Genomic DNA, 26,770 nt, shown 5'->3' on the forward strand with positions numbered 1-26,770 from the left:
ACTTCACCAACGACCACAACAGATGACCCCAAAGCAAGGAGGTCCTGTCCATTCAGCAAATAAGGCAAATGCTGCAGCTCCCCATCCATCAGTCCCAGCAATGAACCAGTGAATCGGACTCACAGTATTTCACATCACCAATGTCCAACAGGGACTCGTGATCACAAGAAAAACATCCAAGCTAATTATTTCCTTTGGATAGTGCACCGCCTGTTATGCCTTCTTCCCCAGGTGGCTGAAGCAACAAGGAGCACAAGTCCAGCTCCACCACTCGCTGATGGGGTCAACCTGCCATACTGATATTCTTAGTATCCAGCAGCTTCTTGTCATTGTAAAACAGATATCAAGGACGCACAATCTCACATTTGTTTGAACCCAAAAAGGCTGCTGCATCTGAACGCGCCTCCATCTTACCGAAGTCTTTCATCGGATATATTAACTCTGCCTCTCATTCCACTGATGCTGTCTAACCATCTGAGTGTTTCTGGCATGTTTCCCTCAGATTTCCAGTACCTAATTTTTCTTTTTGATTTTAGTGACTTAGTTAACTTTATTCAGGTATGTGCAGGAAGTCTTAGTTTGTGTTTTTATATCTCATTTTTCTTGCCTTATTAATTTTTAGTCATTCATTTGTTTTTAATTTTCTACCCAAACTTCCAATCAGCAGCTTCAGCAATTATATTTTTCTTTAAGTTTGATAAATTCTGGGAATGTTCAGGAAATCAGCAGCATCAGTGGAGAGAGAATCAGAGTTAATATTTCAGGTCCATGAATCCCCTTTAGAAATGGAGGTTTTACTGATGGTCTTAAACAATGCCGTAGATTCCACAACAGTCCCAGCAGATTAGAAAGCAGAAAATTTAACACTACTAGTTAAGAAAGAAGAAATAAGATAAATAGGAAGCAGCAGATCATGTGGTCAGGCATCAGTTGTTAGTAAAATAATACAGTCCATTGTTACGAACATGAGAAGAGAAAATATAAACAGGAGAAAGTCTGCAGGTGCTGGAAATGCAAAACAACACACACAAAATGCTGGATGTATGGTACAGAATAAGGTGTCAATGTTTTGGACCAAGATCCTTCTTCAGGACAGGACTAGAAAATTTTGAGTTTTCGATTAGGAAGAGTCAATGTGATTTATGAAAATAAAATAGTGACAGACCTTTTAGACTTAATGACGTAAATAACTGAGAATAAGTGAGAATCAGTGAATGTAGTCCATTTTAAAGGTGTATAATAAACGAACACAGTAAAGATTGTTAAACAAAGTGAAGACTCATAGGGTTGATTGTGATGTATTAATATTCATACACAATTGGTTAAAGGAGAGAAAACAGAGAGTGGGGATAAGTGAATATTTAAAATAGACAAGCAAACAGTAGTTGCTGTCATGGTTCCGTTTGGTTGTTCCTCTTTAACGCCCCTTTCTCCCTGGTTATGCCCTAATTACAGCCATTAGATTTCCAATTGCTGCTAGTTTACTTTATTACGGTACACCTGGTTTGCATCAGAGACTGTGAAATAAGTACGATGGCGTCACTACACAGGTCGCCAGTTTGTTGGTCTATTCTTGTGTGATACTTCGTCCTCTCGTCCGCTTAGAACCGTTAGTTCTAAGTTTAGTTCCAAGTTCTGCTCTAGTTTCAAGATAGTCCCTGTAGATCCCGTCTCCTTGTCAAGATTCCTCCGGTTTGCTGTTCTATGTTCACGTCTACGCCAGCATCCCCAAATCAGTCAATGTGCCGGTGTCCTGTACTTGGGTTCTCCTCAGTCGCCCCATGCAACAGAACAAACTGGCCAACATGAACCCAGCAGACACAAATCTCTGCAACAAGCCCTCGCCAGCCAGGGCTCCCTGCTAGGTTTGCACAATCGGCTGCTCCAGGAAGTCATGGAAAACCTCCGTTTCCTGTCAGTTGATGTAAGAAAGGTCAGTGAACAGGTCGACCGAGTATCCACCCATCTTACCCCGTCGACTCTGGGAACTCCGTCTGACCAGCCCAGACAGCCTGTGGTGGCGACACCCGAGGCGTCAACAACACGTCTGCTAAGGGAGCCGCGCGTCCCTGAACCAGAACCCTACGCCGGAGATCTGGGGAAGTGCCGGGCTTTTCTGCTGCAATGCTCCCTGGTGTTCGAGCAGCAGCCATCCACGTACGCCACGGACAGATCTAAAATAGCTTACATTATGGGGTTGTTACGAGGAAATGCCCTAGCGTGGGCCACTGCGATTTGGGATAATCAGCCAGAGACCTGCTCTTCCTTCCCCACCTTCATCTCAGAAACAGGGAAGATCTTTGACCATCCTGTCCGCGGTAAAGATGCACCCTCCATCAAAGCTCACATAGTGTTGCAGAATACTCCGTGGAGTTCCGGACACTATAGACAATAGACAGTAGGTGCAGGAGTAGGCCATTCGGCCCTTTGAGACAGCACGGCCAATCACTGCGATCATGGCTGATCATCCACAATCAGTATCCAGTTCCTGCCTTATCCTTATTACCTTTGATTCCGCTATCTTTAAGAGCTCTATCCATCTCTTTCTTGAAAGCATCCAGAGACTTGGCCTCCACAGCCTTCTGGGGCAGAGCATCCCATATATCCACCACTCTCTGGGTGAAAAAGATTTTCCCTCAACTCCATTCTAAATGGCCTACCCCTTATTCTTAAACTGTGGCCTCTGGTTCTGGACTCACCCATCAGCGGGAACGTGCTTCCTGCCTCCAGCATGTCCAATCCCTTAATAATCTTATGCTTCAATAAGATCCTCTCTCAGCCTTCTAAATTCCAGAGCATACAAGCCCAGTCACTCCAATCTTTCGACATATGACAGTCCCACCATCCCGGGAATTAACCTTGTGAACCTACACTGCACTCCCTCCATAGCAAGAATGTCCTTCCTCAAATTTGGAGACAAAAACTGCACACAGTACTCCAGCTGTGGTCTCACCAGGGCCCTGTACAGCTGCAGAAGGACCACTTTGCTCTTATACTCAATTCCTCTTGTTATGAAGGCCAGCATGCCATTAACGTTCTTCACAGCCTGCTGTACTTGCGTGCTTGCTTTCAGTGACTGATGTACAAGAACACCTAGTTCTCGTTGTGCTTCCCCTTTTCCTAACTTGACTCCATTTAGATAATAATCTGCCTTCCTGTTCTTACCACCAAAGTGGATAACCTCACATTTATCCACATTAAGCTGCATCTGCCATGCATCTGCCCACTCACCCAGCCTGTCCAAGTCACCCTGCATTCTCATAACATCCTCCTCACATTTCGCAGTGCCACCCAGCTTTGTGTCATTGGCAAATTTGTTAATGTTACTTTTAATTCCCTCATCTAAATCATTAATATATATTGTAAACAGCTGCAGTCCCAGCACTGAACCCTGCGGTACCCCACTGGTCACCGCCTGCTATTCTGAAAGGGACCCATTAATCTCTACTCTTTGTTTTCTGTCAACCAGCCAATTTTCAATCCACGTCAGTACTCTGCCTCCAATACCATGTGCCCTAATTTTGCCCACTAATCTCCTATTATCAAAGGCTTTCTGAAAGTCCAGGTACACTACATCCACTGGCTCTTCCTTGTCCATTTTCATAGTTACATCCTCAAAAAATTCCAGAAGATTAGTCAAGCACGATTTCCTCTTCGTAAATCCATGCTGACTTGGATTGATCCTGTTACTGCCATCCAGATGTGTCCTAATTTCATCTTTTACAATTGATTCCAGCATCTTTCCCACTACCAACGTCAGGCTAACCGATCTATAATTCCCTGTTTTCTCTTTTCTTCCCTTCTTGAAGAGGGGGACAACATTAGCCACCCTCCAATCCGCAGGAACTGATCCTGAATCTATAGAACATTAGAAAATGATTACCAATGTGCCCATAATTTCTAAAGCCGCCTCCTTAAGTACCCTGGGATGCAGACCATCAGGTCCCAGGGATTTATCAGCCTTCAGACCCAACAGCCTATCCAACACTATTTCCTGCCTAATATAAATTTCCTTCAGTTCATCCATTACCCTAGGTCCTTTGGCCACTATTATATCTGGGAGATTGTTTGTGTCTTCCCTAGTGAAGACAGATCCAAAGTACCTGTTCAACTCGTCTGCCATTTCCTTGTTCCCCATAATAAATTCACCCGTTTCTGTCTTCAAGGGCCCAATTTTGGTCTTAACTATTTTTTTTCCTTTTCAAATACCTAAAGAAGCTTTTACTACCCTCCTTTATATTCTTGGCTAGTTTACCTTCGTACCTCATTTTTTCTCCGCGTATTGCCTTTTTAGTTACCTTCTGTTGCTCTTTAAAAGTTTCCCAATCCTCTGGCTTTCCACTCGTCTTTACTATGTTATACTTCTCTTTTATTTTTATACTGTCCATTACTTCCATTGTCAGCCACGGTCTCTCCTTACTCCCCTTAGGATCTTTCTTCCTCTTTGGAACGAACTGATCCTGCACCTTCTGCATTATTCCCGGAAACACTTGCCATTGCTGTTCCACTGTCATCCCTGCTAGGGTATTGTTCCATCGAACTTTGGCCAGTTCTCCCTCATAGCACCATAGTTCCCTTTGTTCAACTGTAATACTGACACTTCCGTGTTTCCCTTCTCCCTCTCAAATTGTAGATTAAAACTTATCATGTTATCATACTAGCGGCCAACTCGGGCTGGAATGATGAGGCACTCCAGGAGTTATTCTGGCAAGGCCTCTGTGACAAGGTGAAGGACGAGTTGGCAGCTAGGGATGACACTAACAGCCTGGATTCATTGATCTCTCTAGCCACTAGGCTGGACAACCGACTCCGAGAACGACAGGGGGAGAGAACCGGTCGTCCTTTGGCCACCCCACGGCATGCTTTACCATCTACTCCCAGCCCTAACCTCGCTCCTCCTCCCACTCCTAGAATAGCATCCGGCCCGGCTGTTTCTGCCACCCCAGGAGAGGAACCAATGCAGCTGGAACGGAGCCGTCTTCCTCCCTCCGAGCAACTCTGGAGATTAAGAGCAGGGATTGTTTCTATTGCGGTCAGTCTGGCCATTTACGCGACACCTGTTCCTTTTGGCCAAAAGGGAGGGCTCACCAGTAGAAAGGGGGACCCTGGTGAGTCAGACCACATTCCCTTCTGTCCCCCAATCCCGGATGCAAGTCCAAGCCACTGTAAGCTACAACCAACAATCCGTCCTTGTCTGCCTTGATAGACTCTGGTGCTGAGGGGAATCTGTTGGATGAAGAGATAGCTTCCCAGGCTGGAATTCCTCAGGAGCCGTTCAGTACCCCTCTGGAAGCCTGGGCACTGGACGGAAGACTTCTGGCCTGAATCACTCACCGTACCCCACCACTGTCTTTGATTCTCTCAGGGAACCATCGGGAACAGGTACAATTTAACTTGATCTCCTCTCCTCAAGCTCCAATAGTTCTTGGGTACCCCTGGTTAAGCCGCCATAACCCTTGCATTGATTGGTCCACCGAGAAGATAGCCAACTGGAGTCCGTTTTGTCATGCCACCTGTCTGCAGTCGGCCCTTTCCACTGTAAAAACCACATCGACCTCACCTGCCGTTGAACCCCCTGACTTGCCCAGGGTTCCAGTGGAATACCACGACCTGGGACAAGTGTTTAGTAAGCAACGGGCTCTTTCCCTGCCTCCACACCGACCATATGATTGTGCTATTGACCTTCTCCCCAGAGCTCCTCTGTCCACCAGTCGCCTGTATAACTTGTCCCGGCCAGAGAGGGGAGCAATGGAGGGTTAGATCAGCGAATCTCTCATGGCGGGCATCATCCGACCCTCATCCTCCCTGGTGGGCACATGGTTCTTCTTCGTGGGGAAGAAGGATGGTTCCCTACGTCCCTGCATCGACTACCAAGGCCTAAATCATATAACCATAAAGAACAAGTACCCACTGTCTCTGATAAGTTCTGCGTTCGAACCACTTCACGGAGCCACTATCTTCTCGAAGTTGGACCCGAAGCGCCTACCATCTGGTCCGAATAAGGGAGGGGGACGAGTGGAAGACGGCATTCAATACCCTCTTAGGCCACTTCGAGTACTTGGTCATGCCTTTTGGCCTCACCAATGCCCCCGCAGTTTTTCAAGCCTTGATTAACGATGTACTAAGAGACTTTACTAACCGCAAACAACAGGAATTCTGCAGATGCTGGAAATTCAAGCAACACACATCAAAGTTGCTGGTGAACGCAGCAGGCCAGGCAGCATCTGTAGGAAGAGGTGCAGTCGACGTTTCAGGCCGAGACCCTTCATCAGGACTAACCGCTTTGTGTTTGTCTATCTGGATGACATCCTAATCTTTTCCAGCAGTCCCCAGCAACACGTTCATCTTGTCCGTCAAGTACTGCAGAGACTGAGGGAGAATAAATTATTCGTAAAGGCGGAGAAGTGCGAATTCCATGTCCCCTCGGTCAGCTTCCTAGGTTATACCATCGAGAGCGGACAGGTGAGATGATCCCGAGAAGATCCAGGCTGTGGCGGAGTGGCCCAAACCCACTGACCGCAAGCAACTCCAATGGTTCCTGGGGTTTGTGAACTTCTATCGCCGGTTCATCAGAAACTACAGTCAGGTGGCGGCTCCTCTGACCCGACTTACCTCACCTGCCACACCTTTCCTTTGGAACTCCGAGGCGGACTCAGCATTCGCGGAACTAAAGAGGCGCTTCACGTCTGCTCCCGTTCTGATTCAACCGGACCCCTCCTGTCAATTCATTGTGGAGGTTGACGCCTCCGACTCCAGGGTGGGAGCGGTATTGTCCCAACGTTCGGGCCCGGATCAGAAACTACATCCCTGTGCCTCCTTTTCTCGCCGACTGTCTCCCACTGAATGAAATTATGACGTGGGGAACCGGGAGCTACTGGTGGTCAAACTGGCGTTGGAAGAATGGAGACACTGGTTGGAGGTGGCAGAACACCCGTTCATCATCTGGACAGACCATAAGAACCTTGAATATATCCAGACCGCCAAACGCCTGAATTCTCGCCAGGCCCGTTGGGCATTATTTTTTGGCCGGTTCAGGTTTACCCTCACCTATCGTCCGGGGTCCAAGAACGGGAAGCCCGATGCTCTCTCCTGTCAATATGTTTCCGAGGAGGACCTTTCCAACCCCGAGACCATCCTTCCATCATCCTGTGTAGTGGCTGCCCTCACCTGGGAGATCGAATCCAGAGTCAAAGAGGTCCAACGGATTCAACCTGACCCAGGCATCGGACCTCCCAATCGCCTCTTTGTACCTGATTCTGTCTGATCGCAGGTTCTCCAGTGGGGGCACACTTCTCGTTTCGCCTGCCACCCTGGAATCGTTCGGACTCTGACTCTTCTGGAGAGACATTTCTGGTGGCCCTCCGTGGACGCCGACACCCGTTCCTATGTCTCTGCATGTTCCGTCTGCGCCCGGGGAATAGCCTCCCATTGGCCACTTCATCCCCTGCCTGTCCCTGGTCACAAATCACTCTGGATTTTGTCACCAGGCTACCCCCTTCACGTGGAAACACTGCCGTACTCACTGTGGTGGACCGTTTCTCCAAGTCGGTGCATTTTGTAGCCCTCCCTAAACTCCCTTCCGCGCAGGAGACCGCAGACCTTCTCGTCACCCACGTTTTCCGACTTCACGGAATCCCTTCGGATATTGTCTCCGACTTGGGACCTCAATTAGAGATCTTTCTGTCGAGCCCTTGGTGCCTCAGTTAGCCTATCGTCCGGGTTTCACCCACAGACCAACGGGCAAACAAAGCGGGTCAACCAGGAGTTGGAGGCGGCATTACGTTGTATAACAGCCAACAACCCGTCTACCTGGAGCAACCATCTCGCATGGGTAGAATACGCCCACATTTCTCTGGTCAGCACCGCGACCGGAAAATCTCCTTTTGAATGCTCTCTTGGTTATTGACCCCCCGCTGTTTCCCGCCCAGGAAGAAGGGATTGCGTTGCCATCAGTCCATACACAGGTGCCAAAAAATCTGGGAAGACACACGCACGGCCCTGCTTCGCTCAGCCAACCATAACCGGAAAAATGCCAACCACCATCGTAGCCCTGCTCCTGAGTATCGACCTGGGCAGGTGGTGTGGCTCTCGTCTAGAGATATTCCTCTGAAGAACTAGCCCAAGAAGCTCGCCACCCCCGCTTCCTGGGACCTTTCGAGGTTGAGAGCATTGTCAACCCCATGGCAGTCCGGCTCAAACTACCTACGTGCATACGGTTCCATCCTACATTTCACATCTCCCAGTTAAAACCAGTTTCTGTCAGTCCCTTGTGCCCTCCGACCGAACCCCCTCCCCCCTCCCCTCCCCCCCTCCCCTCCCCCCCAGATCACTTACAACCATCCGGAGTACACTGTCTGGCGGCTATTGGATGTCTGCCGTCGGGGCACGGGTCTCCAGTACCTGGTTGACTGGGAGGGGTAAGGCCCGGAGGAACCATCGTGGATTCCCCCCTCCTACATTCTGGACCCTTCTCTCATCCGGGATTTCCATCAGGACCATCCAGACAAGCCTGGGGGATCTCCAGGAGGCTCCCGTTGAGGGAGGGGTACTATCATGGTTCCATTTGGTTGTTCCCCTTTAACGCCCCTTTCTCCCTGGTTATGCCCTAATTACAGCCATTAGATTTCCAATTGCTGCCAGTTTACTTTATTACAGTACACCTGGTTTGCATCAGAGACTGTGAAATAAGTACGATGGCGTCACTACACAGGTAGCCAGGAGAGGGCTAGAGTGGTTGGACTGGAAGCTGGCTGTGTTTTGCTTGATGTGTGAGTGTGTTTTGGAACCTGTTGAGGGAAAGAGAGTGGGGAAGGAATGGAAATTGCTGGGAGGGGGTTGTGTGGGTCTGGTAATGGTGGACAAGATAAGAGGTGGGGTTGAGGGAAAGAAAGTGGAGAAGGAGAGGGATAGAGACTTGGGACCAGAGGTAGGCAGCTGGGGAGAGGTGGATTATTGTGAAGGGAGAAATAAAGGGAATGAGGAGGTAGTGAGGGGTTGGATGAATAAAAACCAAGACAAAGGGAATAAAAGAATAAGAAATGATAGTGGAGAAAGCTCTGAAAGTGAGGAAGATGAACAAGCTCAGAGAGGAGATGTTGTCATAATTAGGTTTAATGAGAAGGCTCAGGGACATATGGAGAAAATTAACCTGTTTGTGCTAACAACAACTCTGACAAATAAGATAGGGGAAATAGTATTTGCAAAAGTCCTTAATGATGGCAACTTATTGGTAAGATGTGTGAATGAGGAACAACTTGAGAAAGCACTCAAGCTAAAAGAGATAGGAAAATGCAAGGTGGAATACACTGGGAGGGTGGGAGCACAAAACAGTGGTTGTAAAGGGTGATCACGGGGATACCAATGAGCATAAATATGGAGGAGTTAAAGAGGAATATCAAAGGAGGGAAAGTAATGAATGTTCAAAGACTGAAAACAACAAAGGAGGGAAAAAGGAAAGTGAATCAGTATTGATTGAATTTGAAGAAGAAAGAGTGCCAAGGAAGGTGTTCCTGGGTTTCATGAGTTACCCAGTAAGGGTGTATGTGCCAAAGCCACTGAGGTGCTATAATTGTCAAAGGTTTGGACACGTGGCTAAAAACTGTAAAAGACAGAGGAGATGTGCTAGATGTGGGGGTGATCATGAATATGGAAAGTGCGGAACAGGAGTTCAACCAAAATGCTGCAATTGTGGAGGAGCTCATAATGTTGCATATAGTGGGTGTGTGGTTGTGAGACGGGAGACTAAAATTCAAGAAATAAGAGTGAAAAGAAAGATCACTTAAGCAGAAGCTGTAAGAATGTCAAGAGAACAGAATAATGTTCCTAATGAACAGGGAGCAATAGGAATATGAGAGATGCAACAAAGAACAAATGACAGGATTTATGTAGACAAAAAGGCTCTAGTAACATTCATTGCAGGAGTGATTAATAGTACTGCTGAGGTAAAGTCAAAAAGTGACAAAATTCAGCTGGTGGTAAAAGCAGCAGTAAACCATTTAGGGTTAGTAGGACTGACATGGGAGGAAGTGAGGGAGAACCTCAGTAATCAGTCAAGCCAGGAAGTGTCATGTGTTGGTTAATACTAATTATGGTGATTCTTTTACAATGGAATGCAAGGAGCTTACTGGCCAATAGCCAGGAATTCAAGCACTTTATTAAAGAAATGGTTGTAAAACCGGATGTAGTGTGTATTCAGGAAATTTGGTTGAAACCAACTTTAGACTTTGTGGTATATGGGTATACAATGATAAGGAAAGATAGAAATCTAGGGGGAGGAGGGGGTTGTGCTATGTTAATCAAGCAAGGTATACCATACAGGGTACTAGAAAAAGGAGATGATCAGGAATACATAGTGGTGGAAGTGTGGGAGAGAGGGGAGGGAGTGGTTATAATTAACTACTACAATCCATGTAAAAGGTTGGATTTGGACAGCCTATTAAAGATACAAGGACAAAACAGACATAAAGTAGTGTGGTGCGCAGATTTCAATGCTCATAGCACAATATGGGGGGATCAGATTACAGATCCAAATGGAAAGGTAATTGAAGATTTGATGGAAGAAAGGGATTTGGTGTGTATGAATGATGGTAGTGGCACAAGGATAGATATAACAACAGGAACTGAGTCAGTGTTAGATATTACGTTAGTGTCTAATACCTTGGCTGGCATTAGTAACTGGGGAGTTTGGACTGCTTCAACAGTAGGCAGTGATCACTACCCAGTTTTGTGTTCAATGGGTGAAAGAGTTGAAGTAAGACCAGGTGGCGGAACCCCAAAGTGGGTGTTTGAAAAAGCTGATTGGGGTAAGTTCCAGAAGTTGAGTGAAGAAGGATTGACAATGATTGATATTTCTGGAAATGTAGATGAATTAAACAGTCAGGTGACTTCAGCAATTATCATGGCAGCAGAAGGATCTATACCTAGGAGTAAAAATAGGATGAATAGAAAACTGGTACCATGGTGGACAGAGAAATGTTGTCAGGCTGTAAAAAACAGAAATAGAGCATTCAGGCTAGTTAAAAGAACCCATAATATGCAGCATTTGGTTCAATATAAGAAAGCACAGGCAGTGGTGAGAAGAACTATACGTCAAGCTAAAAGGGCAAGTTGGAGGAGTATTTGCGACAAGGTAGGAAGAACAACACCTGTGGGAGAGATATGGGGAATGATTAAGAGGATGGGAGGAGATAGAAGGGAATGGGAATATCCAGTAATGATATCTGAGGAGGAAACTGCAGTCTCCAGTAGGGATAAGGCTGAGATCATGGCCAAGTCATTCGTACTGATACACAGTTCAGAAAATTTATCTGAAGAAGGGAGAAGAAGAAGGGAAAGAATAATGAACCAACACCCAGGTGTGTTAAGCAGGAGGGAAAGAACAGATGATATAATTGATGATCCATTTACATTAACAGAAATGGTGAGAGCAATAAAGAGATCGAGACTAACCTCCCTAGGGAAAGATCTGATATGCTCTGTGATGCTTAAAAAATCTAGGAGAAGGAACGCTCTTGAAGTTGCTGCATTTTTATAACAGAGTGTGGGAGGAGGAAAGATTACCAAGTGCATGGAAAGAAGCAGTAGTAATTCCAATAAGGAAGCCTGGCAAGGATCTGTCAAAACCCACTAGCTACAGACCAATTGCATTAACATCAAGTATATGTAAGATAATGGAAAGGATGATAACAGAAAGGTTATCATATGAGCTTGAGAAAAGGGGAATGCTGGCAAGTTATCAGAGTGGTTTTAGAAAGGGAAGGAATTCCATGGACTTAGTGATTATGTTAGAGACTGAAATAAGGAAGGCCCAGGCAAATAGAGAGTCAGTAGTGGCAGTGTTCTTTGACATTGAAAAAGCCTATGATATGATGTGGAAGGAAGGATTATTAATTAAACTGCACAAGATGGGGGTTGGTGGGAGAGTTTTTAATTGGATTAAAGATTTTTTGTTTGGTAGAAAAATTCAAGTTCGGATTGGATCAGAATTATCAAAACAGTACATAGTGGAAAATGGCACACCTCAAGGTAGTGTGATTAGCCCATTACTTTTCATGATTATGATCAATGATGTCTTCACAAAGGTACCAGTGGATATAGGTAGGTCACTGTTTGCGGATGATGGGGCCTTGTGGAAAAGAGGCAGGAACATAGACCATATAATCAGGAAACTACAAGAAGCAATTGATGAAGTGGTGGAGTGGGGTTATGATTGGGGATGTAGATTTTCAGTAGACAAAACTCAGACTGTATTTTTTACCAGGAAAAGGGTTGAGGTAGTGAAGAAGTTAAGGATGTATGGGGTTGAATTAGAAAGGGTTGCATCATTTAAATTTCTGGGAGTTATATTTGATTCATGATTAACATGGGCAGACCATATCAGGAAAGTTGAGGAGAAATGTAAAAAAGTAATAAATGTGATGAGATGTTTGACTGGTAGGGAATGGGGAGCAAGTTGTTCAGCTTTGAAGAGAATGTATGTGACTTTAGTAAGATCTGTATTGGATTATGGAAATATAGTATATGGATCAGCAGCTAGGTCTCTTATAAGGAAACTGGATGTGATTCAGGCTCAGGCCTTGAGAGTGTGCAGTGGGGCTTTTAAAACATCACCAGTGTCAGACCTACAGGTAGAAATGGGAATAATGCCTTTGGAACTAAGAAGGATGCAACTGATGGCAAACTACTGGGCTAACTTGCAGGGGCACAATGATTCTCACCCTACTAAAGGAGTGTTGCAGGAGTGCTGGGAAAATGGGAGGTTTCAGAGGGATACCTTTAGTCGGGTAGGGAATGATATCAGGAAAGAATGTGGAGTATTTGATCTGAAGATAAGTCCTTCAGTAGTTTATCCGGTTGTAGCTCCATGGAAGCTTGTATGGCCTGACGTAGACTGGCATTTGTTAGAGGTGAAAAGGAAAGAAAGATATAAAACAGATTTGGTAAATGCATTTAACTGTCATGTGATGGAAAAGTATAGTGATTATACTCACATTTATATGGATGGTGCGAAGGAACCTGCAACAGGAGTGACAGGGTTTGGGGTGGTCATACCAGCAAAAGAAATTGGAATCAGCAGAAGAACATCTAATAAGTTAGGAGTGTTTACAGTGGAGATGCTGGCAGTGTTGGTTGCGTTGCAATGGGTGCAGAAAGCCAGACAAGTCAAAGCATTGATATGTTCAGATTCATCCTCCGTTCTAGCAAGTTTAAGGTCTTTTCACACAAACAGTCGGCAAGATGTACTTTATGAAGTCCTTCAGTTAGTTACAAGGATTGCAAATCAGGGAGGTCAGGTAAAATTTCTATGGGTTCCAGCACATGTAGGGGTGAAGGGGAATGAGAGGGTGGATGAGTTGACAAAGAGGGTGTTAAAGAAAGAAAATGTGGAAATGCACATTAGTATCAGTAAAGCAGAGGTTAAGTGTGTAATCTGGGAAAAAGTCAACCGAATGTGGCAAGAAAGTTGGGACAGGGAGGGGAAAGGGAGGCATTTATATCAAATACAAAAGAGTGTTGCGGTTACTAGGGTAGGTAATGGAAACAGAAGAGAGGAAATTGTGTGGACTAGGTTAAGGCTGGGGCATTGTGCATTAAACAAAACATTGAAAATGATAGGGAAACACCAGACAGGATTGTGTGAGGAATGTCAGGAAGAGGAGTCAGTAGAACATGTAGTTTTGTGTTGCAGGAAGTATGGGATACAGAGAGAGATGATGAGAAATAAATTAAGGGAGTTGGGCAGGAATTCACATTAAAAGGGTTGCTGGGCATGGGTGAGAGAGCACAAGTCCGGGTATTTTTAGCATTTTTAAGAGGTACAGGGGTTTTTTATAGAATATGACGAATAAACAGGAATAGGATACTAAGATGGTCAAAGATGGGAGGGTGAAGTGTAGGTGTGTGTGTGTGATTGGGTGAAGGGATTTAGAATGTATGTCTAGTGCACATTCTGGAGCAGAGGGTGGCGGTAATGCACCATTAAGCTGGATGCCAACCGCTGTAAAACAAGATACAGACAGACAGACAGACAGACACAGGTCGCCAGTTTGTTGGTCTATTCTTGTGCGATACTTCATTCTCTCGTCCGCTTAGAACCGTTAGTTCTAAGTTTAGTTCCAAGTTCTGCTCTAGTTTCAAGATAGTCCCTGTAGATCCCGTCTCCTTGTCAAGATTTCTCCAGTTTGCTGTTCTATGTTCGCGTCTACGCCAGCATCCCCAACTCAGTCAATGTGCCGGTGTCCTGTACTTGGGTTCTCCTCAGTCGCCCCATGCAACAGTTATGTCCCACAGAGACTATTATTCAGTTTTCATTTTTACAGACCCTGCTGACGACTAAGATGAAATTAAAGTATCCAAGTTGGTTGAAAATTTAACCTTGTGTGCAGAGGGAGCTATGGAGAAAACACAAAATGTGTGCAAGTACACTGAATGGACAATAAATTAGAACATGGAGTACAATGAGTAAAAAAGTAAAAATTTTCGTTGTGATTGGAAAATTCTGGAAATGGAATATATTTCAGATAGTTTGAAACAGATAAATGTGACTGTACTACAGGATCTAGCAGAGCTGCTTCATTTTGTATTATTGTGTGTAATTCTCAGGTAAGATGTTAAATTGCAAATTGCTGATAATGATGATGAACATATAAGATGGGTCCTAGGAGCCTCCATCTTCCCTGATCACCCCAACCCTTCCCTCTCCTCTGGCACCAGCAACTCTGTTCCACCCTCTGATCCATCTCCAATCCTTGCCCTATCTTCACCGTTCCCTCCACTCTCTGAGGCAGAACATTTTGTCCTCAGCAAAGGCCTACCTTTGTCCCTTTTCTCCCGTACCTCAGGGAGTTCCATGCCTGCCTTGTGCCAAGCTCTTCCTCCATTGCCTCCATCTCTGAGCTCACTCCATTGACAAGAATTCCATCCACACCCTGCACCAATGATCCCTCCTCCTGTCTCCAACCCTCCTCCCCTTCTTGGACACCCCACTCCGGTTCCCTGCCTGGTCTAGATCTTTTCATTTCAAATTGCTGATGAGGCATCAACTGCCTCGACCTCAGCACTCCTCTCTCCTCCTTGAATCTTACTCCTCTGAATGCACTGCCCTCCACACCAATCCCAACCTTACCATCAAACCCCCAGAAAAGGGGTCGCTGCTGTGCTGTGGCGGACTGACATCTACTTTACGGAGGCCAGCCAGCAAATATTTGACACCTCCTCTTACCTACCCCTCGAAGAGGACCCCATTCCAGACCATCAGAAAAATGTCATCAACACCATCACAGATCTTATCAAATCTGGAGAACTCTCATCCACTGCCAGCAAACTCGTAGTTACCTTACCCCACATTCCTCACTTCTACCTCCTACCCAAGATCCAAACTGGACTGTCCAGGTAGGCCTATAATCTCTGCCTGCTCCTGCCCCGCTGAACTTGTGTCCTCAACTGCGATTCCATTCTATCCTCATTGGGTCAGTCCCTTCCACCTACATCCAATTCCCTGGCCCTGTCCCCCTCATTTTCACCAAGGATGTCCAGTCCCTATACACTTCTATCCTCCATCTAGAAGGCCTTAAAGCTCTCTGCTTCTTTCTCAATGAAAGAACCAATCAGTTCCCCTCCACCACCACGTTCCTCCATCTGGCAGAACTGGTCCTCACCCTCAAAAATGTTTCCTTCAGTTCCTCCCACTTTCTCCAGACTCGAGAGGTACCATGGGCACCCACATGTGCCCCAGTCTATGCCTGCCTTTTCATTGGGAAGGTAGAGAGGTCCATGGTCCAAGCCTTCCCGGTAATGCTAACTCTTCCTCTGGTACATTGACGACAACGTTGGTGCTGCTTCACGTGCTCACATTGAACTCGTCAATTTCTTCAACTTTGCCTCCAATTTCCACTTCACGGTGCATTTTTGATGCCTCCTTCCCCTTTCTCAATCTCTGTCTCCATCACTAGAGACGAACTGTCGACCGACCTGTTTTATAAACCTACTGATTCCCATTCTTATCTTGACTATACCTCTTCCAGCACTGGCTCCTGTAAAACACTATAACCTTTTCCAAGTTTCTTCATTTCTGCCACATCTATTCCCAGCCTGCAGCTTTCCTTTCCAGGAATCAGAGAAATCCTCCTTCAAAGAATGGGGCTTCCTCCACCATTGAGGCTGCTCTCACTCACATCTTCTCCATTTCCCAAACATCTACGCTCAACCCATCTTCCCTCCGCCCTAACAGTGATAGTTCTTCTTGACCTTACCTACCACCCATGAGCCTCCTCATCTTACACATAATTCTTTGCAGCTTCTGTCATCTCCAAAGAGATCTTACCACTAAACTTATCTTTATCTCTCTCCCCCTCTCCCCCTCTCCCCCTCTCCCCCTCTCCCCCTCTCCCCCTCTCCCCCTCTCCCCCTCTCCCCCTCTCCCCCTCTCCCCCTCTCCCCCTCTCCCCCTCTCCCCCTCTCCCCCCATTTTCTACAGGAATTGTTTCCTCCGTGATTCCTTTGTCCGTTTCACCCTCCCCACTGATCTCCCTCCTGGCAATATCTCAGCAGGCAGCCTAAGTGCTATCCCTGCTCATACACCTCCTCCCTCACCTCTATTCAGGGCCCCAAACAGTCCTTCCAAGAGAGTTAGTGCTCCCAATGTTCCCTACTCCACATTGGTGAGACCTAGCATAAACTGGGGGGCTATGCCATCAAACATCTCTGCTTCATCTGCTAAAAGCGGAACTTCCCGGTGGCCAAACATCTTAATTCCAATTCCCATTCCAGTTCCAATATGTCAGTCCATGGCCTCATCTTGTGCCAAGAAGAGGCCACCCTCAGTGGAGGAGCAACACCTTATATTCTGTCTGGATAACCTCCAACCTAATGGCATAAATATCGATTTCTCATTCTGGTATAAGTTTCCTTTCCCCTCCCCTCTTCTATACCCCACTCTGGCCTCTAACCTTTTCTCACCTGCCTATCACCTCCCCCTCGGTACCCTCCTCCTACCATTTCACCAGCCTTTATCTTTCCTGCCCACCTGGCTTTACTTATCTCCTTTTACCTAGTCCTCTTTTCCCTCCCCCCACCTTTTTATTCTGGCATCTTCTGCCTTCCTTTCTAGTCCTGAAGAAGGGTCTCGGCTGGAAATGGAAAGGTTCTCACCTGCTTCAAAAGGGTAACAATCATGTGCCATGCAACAGTGAGAGTAGGAATGCAATGAGGTGGAGGACAAATGCGTGGCTGAGGGATTGGAGCAGGGGGCAGGGATTCAAGTTTTTGGATCATTGGGACCTCTGTTGGCGCAGGTGTGACCTGTACAAAAAGGACGGGTTACACTTGAATCCTAGGGGGACCAATATCCTGGCAGAGAGATTTGCGAGGGCTACTGAGGTGACTTTAAACTGGAATGGTTGGGGGGTGGGAATCAAATTAAAGAGACTAGGACAGAGGAGGTTAGTTCACAGCAGGGGGATGGGAACCAGTGCAGAGAGACAGAGGGGTGTAAAATGAGGGTAGAAGCAAAAAGTAGTAAGGTGAAAAGTAAAAGTGGCAGGCTGGCAAATCCACAATCAAAAATCAAAAAGGGCCACTTTTCAGCATAATTATATAAGGGCTAAGAGAGTTGTAAAAGAGTGCCTGAGGGCTTTGTGTGTCAATGCAAGGAGCATTCGTAACAAGGTGGATGAATTAAAAGTGCAGATTGTTACTAATGAATATGATATAGTTGGGATCACAGAGGCATGGCTCCAGGGTGACCAAGGATGGGAGCTCAACATTCAGGGATATTCAATATTCAGGACGGATAGACAGGAAAGAAAAAGAGGTGGGGTAGCATTGCTGGTTAGAGAGGAGATTAATGCAATAGAAAGGAAGGACATTAGCGGGGAGGATGTGGAATCGATATGGGTAGAGCTGCATAACACTAAGGGGCAGAAAACGCTGGTGGGAGTTGTGTACAGGCCACCTAACAGTAGTAGTGAGGTTGGAGATGGTATTAAACAGGAAATTAGAAATGTGTGCAATAAAGGAACAGCAGTTATAATGAGTGACTTCAATCTACATATAGATTGGGTGAACCAAATTGGTAAAGGTGCTGACAAAGAGGATTTCTTGGAATGTATGCGGGATGATTTTTTGAACCAACATGTCGAGGAACGCAACTAGAGAGCAGGCTATTCTAGACTGGGTATTGAGCAATGAGGAAGGGTTAATTAGCAATCTTGTTGTGAGAGGCCCCTTGGGTAAGAGTGACCATAATATGGTGGAATTCTTCATTAAGATGGAGAGTGACATAGTTAATTCAGAAACAAAGGTTCTGAACTTAAAGAAGGGTAACTTTGAAGGTATGAGACGTGAATTAGCTAAGATAGACTGGCAAATGACACTTAAAGGGTTGACGGTGGATGTACAATGGCAAGCATTTAAGGATCGCATGGATGAACTACAACAATTGTTCATCCCAGTTTGGCAAAAGAATAAATCAAGGAAGGTAGTGCACCCGTGGCTGACAAGGGAAATTAGGGATAGTATCAATTCCAAAGAAGAAGCATACAAATTAGCCAGAAAAAGTAGCTCACCTGAGGACTGGGAGAAATTCAGAGTTCAGCAGAGGAGGACAAAGGGCTTAATTAGGAAGGGGAAAAAAGATTATGAGAAAAAACTGGCAGGGAACATAAAAACTGACTGTAAAAGCTTTTATAGATATGTGAAAAGAAAAAGATTGGTTAAGACAAATGTAGGTCCCCTACAGACAGAAACAGGTGATTTGATTATGGGGAGCAAGGACATGGCAGACCAATTGAATAACTACCTTGGTTCTGTCTTCACTAAGGAGGACATAAATAATCTTCCGGAAATAGTAGGGGCAGAGGGTCCAGTGAGATGGAGGAACTGAGCGAAATACATGTTAGTAGGGAAGTGGTGTTAGGTAAATTGAAGGGATTAAGGGCAGATAAATCCCCAGGGCCAGATGGTCTGCATCCCAGAGTGCTTAAGGAAGTAGCCCAAGAAATAGTGGATGCATTAGTGATAATTTTTCAAAACTCTTTAGATTCTGGACTAGTTCCTGAGGATTGCAGGTTGGCTAATGTAACCTCACTTTTTAAAAAAGGAGGGAGAGAGAAACCGGGAAATTATAGTCCGGTTAGCCTAACATCGGTGGTGGGGAAACTGCTAGAGTCAGTTATCAAAGATGTCATAACAGCACATTTGGAAAGCGGTGAAATCATCGAACAAAGTCAGCATGGATTTGTGAAAGGAAAAGCATGTCTGATGAATCTCATAGAATTTTTTGAAGATGTAACTAGTAGAGTGGATAGGGGAGAACCAGTGGATGTGGTATATTTGGATTTTCAAAAGGCTTTTGACAAGGTCCCACACAGGAGATTAGTGTGCAAACTTAAAGCACACGGTATTGGGGGTAAGGTATTGATGTGGATAGAGAATTGGTTGGCAGACAGGAAGCAAAGAGTGGGAATAAACGGGACCTTTTCAGAATGGCAGGCAGTGACTCGTGGGGTACCGCAAGGCTCAGTGCTGGGACCCCAGTTGTTTACAATATATATTAATGACTTGGATGAGGGAATTAAATGCAGCCTCTCCAAGTTTGCGGATGACACGAAGCTGGGCGGCAGTGTTAGCTGTGAGGAGGATGCTAAGAGGATGCAGGGTGACTTGGATAGGTTGGGTGAGTGGGCAAATTCATGACAGATGCAATTTAATGTGGATAAATGTGAGGTTATCCACTTTGGAGGCAAAAACAGGAAAACAGATTATTATCTGAATGGTGGCCGATTAGGAAAAGGGAAGGTGCAACGAGACCTGGGTGTCATTATACACCAGTCATTGAAAGTGGGCATGCACGTACAGCAGGCGGTGAAAAAGGCAAATGGTATGCTGGCATTTATAGCAAGAGGATTCCAGTACAGGAGCAGGGAGGTACTACTGCAGTTGTACAAGGCCTTGGTGAGACCACACCTGGAGTATTGTGTGCAGTTTTGGTCCCCTAATCTGAGGAAAGACATCCTTGCCATAGAGGGAGTACAAAGAAGGTTCACTAGATTGATTCCTGGGATGGCAGGGCTTTCATATGATGAAAGACTGGATGAACTGGGCTTATACTCACTGGAATTTAGAAGATTGAGGGGGGATCTTATTGAAATGTATAAGATCCTAAAGGGATCGGACAGGCTAGATGCAGGAAGATTGTTCCCGATGTTGGGGAAATCCAGAACAAGGGGTCACAGTTTGAGGATAAAGGGGAAGGCTTTTAGGACCGAGATGAGGAAAAACTTCTTCACACAGAGAGTGGTGAATCTGTGGAATTCTCTGCCACAGGAAACAGTTGAGGCCAGTTCATTGGCTATATTTAAGAGGGAGTTAGATATGGCCCTTGTGGCTAAAGGGATCAGGGGGTATGCGGGGAAGGCTGGTACAGGGTTCTGAGTTGGATGATCAGCCATGATCATACTGAATGGCGGTGCAGGCTCGAAGGGCCGGATGGCCTACTCCTGCACCTATTTTCTATGTTTCTATGTATCATACCAGTGCCAAGAAGAGCAGACTGAGCTGCTTCAATGACTATCACCCAGTTGCACTCACATCTACTGTGATGAAGTGTTTTGAGAGGTTGTCATAGCCAGATTCAATCGGACCTGGACCTGCTGCAATTTGCCTATGGCCGCAATAGGTTTGCAATGGATGCAATCTCATTCACTCTCCACTCAGCTGTGGGTCACATAGACAATAGCAATGCCTACTTCAGGCTACCACTTATTGATTACAGTTCAACATTTAACACAATTTTCCCATCAGTACTAATCAACAAGATACAAACTTTGCCTTTTTTCCTTGGAGCGACAGAGGATGAGAGGTGACCTGATAGAGGTGTATAAGATGATGAGAGGCATTGCTCGTGTGGATAGTGAGAGGCTTTTTCCCAGGGCTGGAATGGCTAGCACGAGAGGGAACAGTTTTAAGGTGCTTAGTAGTAGGTACAGAGGAGATGTCGGGGAAGGTTTTAAGCAGACAGTGGTGAGTGCGTGGAATGGGCTGCCGGCGATGGTGGTGGAGGCTGATACAATAGGGTCTTTTAAGAGACTCCTAGATAGGTACAGGGAGCTCAGGAAAATAGAGGGCTATGGGTAAGCCTAGGTAATTTCTAAGGTAAGGATATGTTTGGCACAGCTTCATGGGCTGAAGGGCCTGTATTGCGCTGTAGGTTTTCAATGTTTCTATGTTTCTAAACTCGGGCTATGTACCTCTTTCTGCAGCTGGATCCTTGACTTCCTTATCAGGAGACCACAGTCAGTGCAGATCGAAAATAACATCTCCACGCTGACAATCAGCACTGACGCACCATCAAAGATGCATGTTTAGCCCACTGCCCTACTCTCCCTACTCCAATGATTGTGTGTCTAGGCACAGTTCAAACACCATCGATAAATTTGCTGATGACACAACTATTGCAAGCAGAATTTCAGATGGTGACGAGAAGGCGGAGAGGAGTGAGCTAGATCGGCTGGTTGCGAGGTGTTGCAACAATTGCATTGTACTCCATGTCATTGAGGCCAAGGGGTTGATTGTGGACTTCTGGAAGGGGAATTTACGGGAACATACATCAGTCCTCATTGTGGAATCAGAAGTGGAAAGGGTGAGCAGTTTCAAATTCCAATGTGTCAATATCTCTGAAGAGATCTATCCTGGATCCAACATATTGATGTAATTATAAAGAAGGCACAATATTCGGAGCTTGAGGAGACCTGGCATGTCACCAAAGAGTCTCGTCAATTTCTATAAATGTACCATGGCTAGCATTCTAACTGGTTGAATCATCATCTGGTATGGAGGGGCACAGGATTGGAGAAAGCTGCAGTTTCATCCAGCTCCATCATGGGCACTAGCCTCCACCACAATAAGGATACCGTCAAAAGCTGATGCCTCTAGAAGGCAGTATCCATCATTAAGGACCCCCATCACCCAAAACATGCCCTCTTCTCATTGCTACCATCAAGGAGGAGATACAGGAGCCTGAAGACCCACACCCAATGTTTTACGAACAGCTTCTTCCCCACCACTATCAGATTTCTGAATGTACACTACCTCACTTTTTTTTTGCTCTTTTTTGCACTACATATGTAATTTATTTTAATATTTATATTATTGTAGTTTATAGTTTTTTTCATGTGTTGCAATGTACTGCTGCTGCGAAACAACACATGCCAGTGACATTAAACCTGATTGTGGTGATACTGCAAACACAATGATTGCTATATTTTCAAACAGAACAGATGGTGCACCTCAGAATAATTTATTGTACAAGAAGCACATCAACCATTTAAGAATTGTGATAAATTGCTAAATACAGTCTTATTTCAGTAAAACAGTTAACACATCACAACACTGTCTGTAGTAGGTAGGGGCCTAATTAAAATTAATCAGAGGTGTATTTCCTTAGCCACTCAAAATTTCTGAGGAATTATTGTGTAAAACCTGGATGATTTGAACATTTTCATGGAAAGTAGGAGAATGTACCAGCAGTCAGGAGTGTATCAATTGTTTTCTGAAATTAATTAGGAAGATTCATTGGGAAATCTTCAAATCTTTCTTGGCAAAATTGAGTGAAATGACTAATTTACATTAAAGATGTTCAAACTTCAATTCAGTGCTCACCGAAGCAATTCTCACTCACATTGCTACTAAAGTGATGCAGTATAAATCTAGTTTATATTACAGTTTCAATAACATAAAACAAAGTCTCCTTTAACTGAAACTACATCTGTAATATCTACCATTGAAAGCTCAGAGTTATCGGCTATTGTAATAAATATTTTCTGTGCCATTACAAATCAACAAGTTCTGTTATTATATTGTTATACCGTATTATTCAGCTTCTTGTTTGGTTGCTATTATACTAATTAAAAGACGTTTACAGCAAGTGATTTGTTATGGTCTAACATGCTGATCACACTACAATATAATTTTACATGAGACTTTCTATTCACCGGCACTTTAAAACACTCCATTGAATAACATTTATGCAAACTTTAAATGAGTGAAAATGTTAAAAACCTGGTATTTGGATGAATGTTTTCTCTTGGAATTGTAATTGGTTTCTTCTCTCACCTTAATTTCAGTTAGTAGACTGTTCTAATCTGCACAGATCCATAACAGTGAGGAAATTTCCAAGTGGCATTGTTAGCAGTTGCTCATGAAATCAGCTCATTAACATCATCATAAGTATGTTATGAATTAACATGCAACGGATTTACCAAAAGAATTAAAGTTAGGATTACTTGTTAATCCATTGTCTGATGAGGTCTTGCATGACACAATCAAAAATAATCTTAAAAATGAACACAAAATATTTGGAAGAACAGTAGGGAAAGGGACCATATGCCAGCTTGGAGTGAGGAAGAGAAAAATCAGATGTACTGTAGGTCATATTTTCTCTATATGTAGGTGGTGGCTTCTGATGTATGTCTGTGAATGTTAGTTTACTTAGCCTAACGTTTCCCAGTTATTACCTTTCAAAATACTAATAATTAATCAAAGCTTGATTGCCAATTATTAAATATTGAAAGGTCCCTGTGTTTCTCATTGCTTCAAGAGAAAGAAAGGAAAAGGAGAGGAAGTAGAGAAGATAAAATGAAAACAACTGAAAGCTGAAGGAGAAGTATACATTCTAGCTTCTGATAAAATGATCTGTTCATTATTACTGACAGCTAAGTTCACTGCTTAATGTAAAAACTGAGGCCAGTGGTCAATTGGTCAGAATGAAATACTGTGAGCCTCATGGCTATCCTACAAGTACATTCAATAGAAGTGTAATTGCAATGAGGAAATTTTACTAATGCTACAAAATTAACGTTTTGATTTCTTTTTCTACAGGAAACATTCAATATGTAATGGCATTTAAAAATTCTTATATAGCCATATAAAAATTAGACCCAAAATTTGGACAATTTTCATAAAAGTGGCCCATGGAAATGTTATTTATATGCATTTATCAAGGTTCTATTGCACTATAAAAATGTCTTGGGAGTGCAGGAGCAGACAATCTGAGAATATTCAGGGTCTGGTTGAAAATTTGTACAACATTAGACACTGGTATAGGCTTTTATGTATACTAAATGTGAATACTTATATTTATTTGGATTATTTTCTGTTTGCTAGGAAATATCAACTCAAGTTGATTGCATCACTATATATGTATAATAAAGGAAAATGTGTTATTGATAGAATTAAATGCACACTAATATTCTAGAGGTCATCTGTTTCAGGAATGGTTACTTCCAAAGACAGATCTTTAAATGTAATGGGAACATTATTAGATGTCCATCCTTGGGCAGTTCTGTTGAAGCTTGGCCGACCAGCTGTCCCATCTTGGAAAACAGGCAATCTGAGCTCTGGTTCCAGTAATGCAAAATCCAGCTTCGGTAGCTTGAAACCTACAAGTTTGGAAGCTCTTTCAAAACCACCATAAGGAGTTGCAACTCTGTGGGTGTAGAAGTGAAAAATGAGAATTTGATAAACTGGTAACATTCAACCACTTTAGCTGCCCCCCAATTAGATCCTTTGGAGCATGCTGGTTCGTGATATTAAAGATGAAAAAATACATAACTGGGCCTTTTTTCCAGAACAAACCTTTATAGATTCATTGATTTTAATTTAAAATTTATTCCTTATTTTCTCCACAGTTGCCTTGTTATTGCATTATTAAAAATTATAGATATATGTTTCAGACTCTAGACTATGTCATAACAATAAATACACTTCACAACTACTTCATGGTTTATAAATTGCTTTAGGACATCCCGAAATCATAAAAATGCCATTTAATTGTTGAGTCTTTCCTTCCTTTCACAGGCTGCCTGTGAGAAATATCATTTGAAAGCTGTTAGCTTGCCCCAAGTCTGAAAGCTGACTTTCACATTTTCAGTCCTGACGTTTTCCAAAAGCACTCAGTGATCAGTAGATTCTAAAGTACCACTTGAGAACTTTTTCTGATCCCAACTTTGCACTACAGTATTTTGTGGTTTTAATGAGTATTACATATTTGGACAAATGATGAGCAACAAAGCTTTAGATGACTTAAAGTTTATGGAAGATGGATAAAGGAACACTAGTGAAAACAACATTAGAATTATTAAGTCTGGAAGTTGCAAAGGCTTGAATAAAGGTTTCAGTGTTGTTGTAGCTGAAGCAGTGATGTTGCTAGGCAAGATTACTGAATTGGAAGTAATTCATCTTAATAATGGAAAGGATATGTGATGGAAGCTTGGCTCTGTGTCAGTTAGTACATTGTGGTTGCAAACAATTGCCTTCAACCTTGTCTAGTTTCAAGTATACAGTATTTTTAACTGGGGCCCAAAAACGATGGTTTTGTTTTTCCCAGAGTTTAATGAGGAAGTTGTGGCTCCATCATGACTGGCTATGAAACTTATTAACATTGAAACAGCAAACAACAGGAATTCTGCAGATGCTGGAAATTCAAGCAACACACATCAAAGTTGCTGGTGAACGCAGCAGGCCAGGCAGCATCTGTAGGAAGAGGTGCAGTCGACGTTTCAGGCCGAGACCCTTCGTCAGGACTAACTGAAGGAAGAGTGAGTAAGGGATTTGAAAGTTGGAGGGGGAGGGGGAGATCCAAAATGATAGGAGAAGACAGGAGGGGGAGGGATGGAGCCAAGAGCTGGACAGGTGATAGGCAAAAGGGGATACGAGAGGATCATGGGACAGGTGTTACTCATTTTTATGCACACATTCTTTCTCTCACTCTCCTTTTTCTCCCTCTGTCCCTCTGAATATACCTCTTGCCCATCCTCTGGGTCCCCCCCCCTTGTCTTTCTTCCCGGACCTCCTTTCCCATGATCCTCTCGTATACCCTTTTGCCTATCACCTGTCCAGCTCTTGGCTCCATCCCTCCCCCTCCTGTCTTCTCCTATCATTTTGGATCTCCCCCTCCCCCTCTAACTTTCAAATCCCTTACTCACTCTTCCTTCAGTTAGTCTTGACGAAGGGTCTCGGCCTGAAACGTCGACTGCACCTCTTCCTACAGATGCTGCCTGGCCTGCTGCGTTCACCAGCAACTTTGATGTGTGTAACATTGAAACAGGCTTGGTTGAGTAACAAAATCGTTGTCAGGGTACACATGGTAAGCAGATAATGTCACTAAGGAATAATTCTTGAAGATTTCAAGAAACATATTCTGAAGTATATACGGAGAACTTTCTAGATCAATTTGTTTCTAGTCCAGTAAGAAAGGAACATTATTGGGTTTTGTTCCAAGAAATGAAGTCAGATAATTGTCAGCATAGGAATACTTAGAAAGTGGTGACCAAGCTTTAGATTAGCAAAGAAAAGGAGAAATCCACAGTACAAAAATATTTATGTGAAGAAGGCTAATTTGGGTGGGTTGGAAATAGATCTATCTGAGATAAATTGCAGTCAAAGACTTGTAAATAAAACTAATTGAATAGTGGGTAGCACGCCAAGAGAAAACTGCTTGTGTACATAGCCAAGAGTGGGAGAGAGAAAACAAAGTCAAAACCAAACAGAAAAATAAGACGCAGAAAGAGGGATTAATTCATTGATGTAAAATTGGTGCTAGCTGAGAATATGCCCAATGTAGAAGAATAAGAGAGAAAGTGAAAAGGGAAATAAGAAAGAAAACAGACTGAAATGGCAACTAAAGAGAATTAAATTGTCTTCTGTAAGTCTATAAATTATATGAGTACTATGAGGTATTAGGATATAAGTATAGATGCAGAATGCATCACATAAG

General features: G+C 44.1%; 1 protein-coding gene across 1 annotated transcript in view; it reads right to left on the reverse strand.

Moving 5' to 3' along the window:
* Nucleotides 1-22,278: 22,278 nt before the first annotated feature.
* The window catches only part of myoz2b (myozenin 2b), a 41,772-nt gene continuing 37,280 nt past the window's right edge, over nucleotides 22,279-26,770 (reverse strand). The window contains exon 6 of the mRNA XM_072251933.1: nucleotides 22,279-24,481. Coding sequence (XP_072108034.1) covers nucleotides 24,247-24,481 — 235 coding nt within the window. The 3' untranslated portion in view covers nucleotides 22,279-24,246. The remainder of the gene's footprint in view (nucleotides 24,482-26,770) is intronic.

This window comes from Mobula birostris, chromosome 3, assembly GCF_030028105.1.
Source record: "Mobula birostris isolate sMobBir1 chromosome 3, sMobBir1.hap1, whole genome shotgun sequence".
Taxonomy (NCBI): domain Eukaryota; kingdom Metazoa; phylum Chordata; class Chondrichthyes; order Myliobatiformes; family Myliobatidae; genus Mobula; species Mobula birostris.